Source organism: Chiloscyllium plagiosum, chromosome 2 (genome assembly GCF_004010195.1).
Source record: "Chiloscyllium plagiosum isolate BGI_BamShark_2017 chromosome 2, ASM401019v2, whole genome shotgun sequence".
NCBI lineage: Eukaryota > Metazoa > Chordata > Chondrichthyes > Orectolobiformes > Hemiscylliidae > Chiloscyllium > Chiloscyllium plagiosum.
Window position 1 is genome coordinate 143936093 of NC_057711.1, and position 7453 is coordinate 143943545.

Genomic DNA, 7453 nt, shown 5'->3' on the forward strand with positions numbered 1-7453 from the left:
TCTGACCTATCACCTCCATTCCCACCCCCATTTCGCTATTGTACTCTATGCTACTTTCTCCCCACTCCCACCCCGCTCTCATTTATCCCTCCACCCTGCAGGCACCCTGCCTCTATTCCTGATGAAGGGCTTTTGCCCGAAACATCGATTTTCCTGCTCCTCGGATGCTGCCTGACCTGCTGTGCTTTTCTAGCACCACTCTAATCTAGACTCTGGTTTCCAGCATCTGCAGTCCTTGTTTTTACCTCGATCTGCAATAACATTCAAGAAGCTTGACACATTGAGCAGAAAGCAGCCCCCTTGATTGACACTACATCCACAATCATTGACCACTCCCTCCACCACCGATGCTGAATTGCAGTAATATGTACTATCTACAAAATGTGCTGCAGAACTTCACCAAAGATCCTGTTTCCCAAACCCATGACCACTTCCATCTAGAAGTACAAAAGCAGCAGAACCGTGCCATCTTCAAGTTCCCCGTCCTGAATTGGAAATATATGCACCAAGAGTCATTTTTAAACTGGATGATACAGATTGTTTTACCATTTCCAGTACTGCCCCTGGACAATGAGGAAGCCAGCTATAATGGATCAAAGCTTTGTAAATGTTTGGGATTGGTGAAGTGGGGTGAAGGAGGAAGAAGACAGAGTGGAGGCCACGATTGAAGAAGCCATGTAGTGTGCACAGCTTTGGAGGGGCCATCCAGTAGGCCTGGGGACGTGTTCAAGAGGAACCCTACACCAACACCATGACATTTTTCTGGGCTGCTCAATTGGCATAGGCCTTGCCTACTCTCTAATTTAGTGGTGTTGGCGGAATGGTTGACTGCTGGGTGAGTCACCTGTGCCAGCCATATCATTGGTATAATTACACTGACGGTGGGGATAGGTGCAGGCAAGTCACTCATTGGGTTAAAGGTGCCCCTGCCTTCAAATCCACCAACAGGGAGAATTAGATTCAGTCCTTGGTGTGTGTGAGATGATTTTTTAGCAATGATATGAAAGTTAAAAATCACACAACACGAGGTTATGGTCCAACAGATTTATTTTGAAGTTCAAGCTTTCAGAGTGCTCCATAGCTGCCTGATGAAGGAACGTCGCTCCGAAAGCTAGTGCTTCCAATTAAACCTGTTGGACTATAACCTGGTGTTGTGTAATTTTTAACTTTTTCCACCCCAATCCAACATCGGCACCTCCACATTATGATATGAAAATACAAGGTGACAACTTTTGTCGAATTGATAACAGAACAACAAATGGCCAAGATAATCCTCTTTATGATCCTTTCCCTCATGACAATGGGCTCAATGGCCATCGAGGCAAAAATGGGTACTGCAGATGCTGGGAGATTAGAGTCAAGATTAGAGTAGCGCTGGAAAAGCACAACAGGTCAGGCAGCATCCGAGGAGCAGGAAAATCCACGTTTCGGGCAAAAGCCCTTCATCAGGAGGCCTATGTTGTATTGAACTTTACCGTGTCCAGTTTCTTGAATAGATGTTAAGCCTCCATTGCTACCTACAACTTTGGGTGAGATGTTTCCTGAAAAATTGATCAATGGATTAAAATTCAGCAGTGCTCCTAAAAAAGTTGCTCGCAGATTCATCATTAGGATCTTGTTACATACCGCTATTGAATATCGTTACATTAGCCCTTTGATCTGAACAGTCTCCTGAAAAGAAATACAGTGAAACCACAATGAGACAGATCAGAGGCACTGCATTCACAAACTGATGTGGAGTGGTAGTTTGAGATGATTGAGGAAGCCCCTGGATAACCCACTCTGCCTGCACATGTGCTCAATGTAAAAGTGAAAACAGTGCTGCAGTAAAACCGTGAAAGATATTTTTATTTTTCAATTAATTCACACTTTGTAATGTCCTGACATTGTACACCCCAAGGCAGTGAGAAAGGTTGGGAGTCCGCTCTGCAAAGTCTCAGTTGCCTCTTTCTGAGTCCATCTCCCAGATCAGTGTGGTCAAACATCCAGCCCGAAATGTTGACTCTCCTGCTGTTCCAATGCTGTGCTTTGTTCAGCTCCACATTTTATTGACCCAAGCATGTCTTCCATGTTTCTGTGCTGCAGTGTAAAATCCTCACACGTCTCTACAACCGTTGCAGCTTCATCTAAACAAGTAGCATTCATCAGACTCTTAAGAGTCATCAGGGTGTTGGTCTTCCTTCCCTCCCGTTGATACATTTTGTCCATTTTCCTGACCCACGTCTGAAAAATACATCCAAGCGGTTTTGCCAGCCTCATTATTTTGTGGGCAGTTGCTTCTTGGACTTGTCTATTCTCACGCTTTTCGGTGCCGTCCATGTTGGTGAAGACCACAGCAGTGACATTTCTCTTGATTCGCTTTCCATCATGATGTGTTTCAACTTTAAATGTTTAAGAGCAGTCTGGTAGAAGGTCATAAAAAAATCTGTTTCAGCTGCTTTAAAGGTGGCACTGGGTGTATGCTGTTCCAGGATGTGAGTGAACCTGCCTTGCAGCCGTAGCTGCACGCTTTCCCATGCATTAGTGCTCAAACGTAGCCTAATGTGCACCAGTTGGTTGCTCATGGTCATAGAGCATGCATGCCTGAGTTTGGCTAATCCAAGGCACAATTCCAGGGCTTCACCTTATCACCGGCATCCTCCTATTGGATTTCTGACTTCGCTGGAGAGAATGGCTGAGGTTCGGTGTATCTAAGTTTGAGGTGACCTTATCGAAGTTTATCAAATAATGAGAGGTATAGAGTTATTGGCAATTGCCTTTTCCTTAAGGTGGGAGATTTCAAGACTAGGGGACAGATTTTTTTAAGGTGAGAGTGTAGAGATTTAAAAAAGACATGGGTGGAAGACATTTTTACACAGAGTGGTTTGTACATGGAATGTACTTCCTGAGGAAGTGGAGGATGTGAGCACAATTACGTTTAAAAGACATTTGGGTGAGTGCATGAATATGAAGGGAAATAGGCCCGGAGCAGGCAGGTGGGACTAGTTTAGTTTGGGATTATGTTCCGGCATGGATAGGTTGGACCAAAGGATCTGTTTCCATGTTGTACGACTCTGTGACGCATTGTGAGTTTGGTGTAACTGACATTCAAAAATTCTTTCATTGTTTTTGTTTGAATTGCAGGTCGTGTCATTCCTCCAGGTGTTCAACAGCATCAGGTTCCCAATTTATACCAGTCTGTCCCAACAAGCACTTATCCAGGTTACCAGTGTAACGGAAACACACCAATTGACAACTTCCACCATTATATGGGATCCTACTATCCCTCACTTGCACACCATATGGACCTGTACCGTTACCAAGTTCCAGTGAACAAACTTACCCTGCCACCAATTCAGACTCTCTATCAGCAGTTTTCAAATTCCTATAGGTATGGCAATAATCAGATGTGTATGGGCAGATTTTGTAACTATGGTATGCAAGTTAATGGCTACAACGGTTGCCCGATTGAGAACAGAATACCAAACATCCAACGTTACCCTCACTTCAGTTCTTCTCCTCAAGTTGAGACTCAGCTAATGGAACCTGGTTCAAAATCAGTATCAAATTTGAGTAATCAGACTGTGGATCATTCGGCAGTCACTCGTGACAGTCAATATCCTTCATTCACAAGTTCTTACCGAGCAAATGATCATCATCCTGCTAATTCTTTCCCAATAGAAAATAAAGAAAATGAACTTAGTATGCTTGGAGCTAATGACATCTCGAGGCTTCCTTCATTGGTTAATTGTGAGATGGCTAACACTTCACAGGCAGAGGTAGCTGCAAGTGTAAATCACAGAATTCCAGAAAACACCTCCCAAATGCCTTCACAGCATGACGTACCTGTTTCAGAAGAACCTCAGGAGGTTTGGTCAGATAGTGAACATAATTTCCTGGATAAAGATATTGGAGGGGTTGCTGTGGCACCATGCCATGGGTCCATTCTTATTGAGTGCGCAAAACGTGAACTACATGCAACAACCCCATTGAAAAACCCAAACAGAAATCACCCAACGCGAATCTCTCTTGTCTTTTATCAACACAAGAGTATGAATGAGCCAAAACATGGATTAGCACTCTGGGAGGCCAAGATGGCAGACAAAGCCAGAGAAAGAGAAGAAGAGGCGGAGAGACTTGGTGTGGATTATGTGCCTACCAAATCTTACAGCAAGAAAGCAAAACGAGAGGTCCCAGAATCGCATGAACCCATAGAACCACCACAGATACGTTTTATGAAGACTCTTGCACAAAGGACTATGACTTTCACAACAAACTCAGTAACTACAGCGTTCCCATATGCCTTTACACGGGTTACAGGGCCTTACAGTCGATGGATATAGCTTCCTACTCACATGGGTTACCTCATATTCTGTCTAGCATCTGGCAAGGCAGCTGTGCTACACCCAGTGAGGGAAAACAAACAGTGTTTGATAAAGCACTGGAATAAAGAGTAACACCAGCAAATGGCGATACCCTGAAAAACATATACCCTGTATTCCAACTCACTTGTTAAAAGAGTATTCACAGTAAGGACCAAGCTGAAAAGCGTCCTATGCAAAAAGTGCTGTTTCAGAAAATCATTCTGGAATAATGATGCATGCAGAGTCTTTCTGTAAATTAATTTAATCTAAATATTTATGCCAGACACAAGTGACCTCTAATGTCATTAATGAGCCTATTCTTTGGACGCAGGGCAGGAATAGAAGCTAATCCTATGGTGCTGAGTATTATTGTTACCAGGGCAACATTTAAAAACTACACATTTCCAACATGTAGTTTTTGTTACAAAATTGTCTATCAAACTCTTAGTGGTTTGTTTTGCCTTTATATATTGTTTGCAAATAACAGTCAACTCAAACAGTTAGAACCGATTTTAGTTGACTTGTCAGGAAAAAAAACACTGAAAAGTTTGAAGATCGTGGTGCTATATTTAGAGGTTTTTTTTAACATCTTTGATGTAAATCTCAAATGCCATTTAAATGGTTTCATAATAATTAACATTTTTCAATTGTTTAATTGATGCTGAGGTCTCCTTTCATAGCATAGAGGCCTTTTAACTTAAAGTTAGAGCTATTTTAAACAAAGTCTACATTTAAAATGTCAAGTACTTCAGAGGCTCAGCAAATTCTGATTCTGTAATAAGGATTCTCAAAATGAATTTTACAGAATATTTTGTAAGATTTTGGTGTTCAAAAAGCACTTTGCCTATTTTAAGCTTTGACAACTTGAAAGGTGATAGGGTACCAAGGCATTAAGAGATTTACTGTAAAATAAAAATCTGTCAAAGTACTTTATAATATCTATAATGCCATAATTCAGATAATAGGCTATGTATACTTTTTAAGTGTCATTGATTACCTTAAAGTTTGGGATTTACTGGACACAAGGGGGAAAACTTTGCCAGAATTTCATACAAAAACACTGATCCTGGTGCTCACATACAGTATGCAGCTATTTGTTATATGAGAACGTAACAGTCCATACTACATCACTAAAGTGATTGTGCAGTTTTAGATCCTAGGCTTTCATATTAACACTTATCTCACAGCATGTTTGAGACAATAATACTATGGTTATCCTAGACCAATTACAACATTTATAATTGAATTATATATTCACTCAATAGATTTGATTTGCGATGAGATGTTAATGTTTGGGTAGAATTGTAATTTTTTTAAAAATAGTTACAATGTAAGCAGTGTCTTTGAGAGAGAGAGAGAGAGAGCTGAAAACATGCCAGGGAAGATGTAAACAGGGTTACTTCTATCCAAATGGAGAAATCAGGCAGCTGGCTTGCTGTGGTCATGTTTAAATGTTAAATTTGTAAATATAAAAACACAAAAACAACAAAAACAAGTTTAAAAAGAGGTGTACAGTAAATTAATTTGTAAACAGAATTTTCTTTTTTTTTACTTAACGCTTTGACTATTTTAGTACTGTAATATTTTCCTAACTTTTTTTTTAAGCTTTTCTTTTCAGAATGGTGCTACTCAATCTGCTACAATTAAAATGTGAGTTTAAGAAGTGTAAACGGTGTTGGAGATGTTCCTACTTGTCATATACCTCAGCTCTTGTACTGAGCAATAGGAAAATGATGATTCAGAAGTCAGTAGTGTTTTGTACACCATCATTGTTTAATTTAAAATAGTCTTTATGACATAAACATGCTTTTTTTTTTCATTTTGATACTTGATAACTTGAAATTCAAGCTTTTGTTCTACAAGAAGATCAGGGATATTATAACTCTTATATTCTCCTTATGCCAATATGTCACCTGTGTTTTAATATCACCCTTTTATTTTGTTTTTATTTTCAGGGATATCTTCACTTTGTTTAATCCCTATTTGGATTTTATGTGTATAGTGGGATACATGTACTTGATGCTTCTAAAATGAGCGTTAGTAAAGCAGTGGCTTTGTTTTTAATTCTAAGTGAGAAAGTACATGATAGTTCTTTTTTTTCTTTAAGAATTTGGATGATGTATGCACTGAGCTGATAAAAGGGAAGAAAAAGAGAAGAAATGAGAGTTTGTTATTTTCATGTGGGGGGGAGGGGAGGGTGGGGGGGGGGAGGGTAGGGAAGTTATTGGTATTCTCATATGAATGAATGAACTTGTGCCACTTGTTGTACAGGGCCCAGCTTCAGTAGCAACATGTCTTCTGGAAGGGAAGTGCACGTATAGGGTATTGGGTTGATGCTAGCCATACTTGAAGATGCTTCAGAGTGGTGTTGACATTACTTGAATTTAATTTCAGCTTGATTGACGCACAGCAGTATATATTGTTCACTTCTCAAGCTAGAGGTTAACGTATACTCAAGTGTAGGATACTTAGCTGAACTTGACACTAAAAATCAGTTTTGGTGTGCATTTTGTATGCGTTCTGTATTTTACTTCAGCTTTGCTCTTTATTGATGAATTGGGTATGTTGAAAAAAAAGATAAATGAGGCTGATTATAAATACTGTAAGTAATGTACTAAAAGCGGAAAGTTATTTGAAAGCTGTTTATTATATCATTCCTGATAATGCTGAGATGTGGGTGTTTTTAATAAAATTTATATTTATTTAATGCAGACATATTCAAGTTGTGCGTTTTTTTTACTCAAAGTTTAAGATATACCTTGGCAAATGCACTCAGGAAGATATTAATTTAGCCGTAGTGCTGAAATCCATTTCAGCATTGTTGCCAAGATTCAAATTCCTAAAAAGTAAGATTATTTCCAATAAATCAGAGCAGGACTTATACACTTAATGGTAAGGTCCTAGGGAGTGTTGCAGAACAAAGAGACCTTGGAGTGCAGGTTCATAGCTCCTTGAAAGTAGAGTCGCAGGTAGATAGGATAGTGAAGAAGGCATTTGGTATGTTTTCCTTTATTGATCAGAGCATTGAGTACAGGAGTTGGGAGGTCACATTGAGGCTGTACAGGACATTGGTTAGACCACTTTTGAAATATTGCATGCAATTCTGGTCT

General features: G+C 39.8%; 1 protein-coding gene across 4 annotated transcripts in view; it reads left to right on the plus strand.

The window, feature by feature from the left end:
• Nucleotides 1-7054, plus strand: part of LOC122564906 (methylcytosine dioxygenase TET2-like) — a 194705-nt gene extending 187651 nt beyond the window's left edge. For all 4 annotated transcript variants that reach the window (XM_043720374.1, XM_043720365.1, XM_043720355.1 and 1 more), the window contains one exon: nucleotides 3124-7054. In XM_043720374.1, the coding sequence (XP_043576309.1) occupies nucleotides 3124-4322 (1199 nt within the window). In that variant the 3' untranslated portion in view covers nucleotides 4323-7054. The remainder of the gene's footprint in view (nucleotides 1-3123) is intronic.
• Nucleotides 7055-7453: the final 399 nt, after the last annotated feature.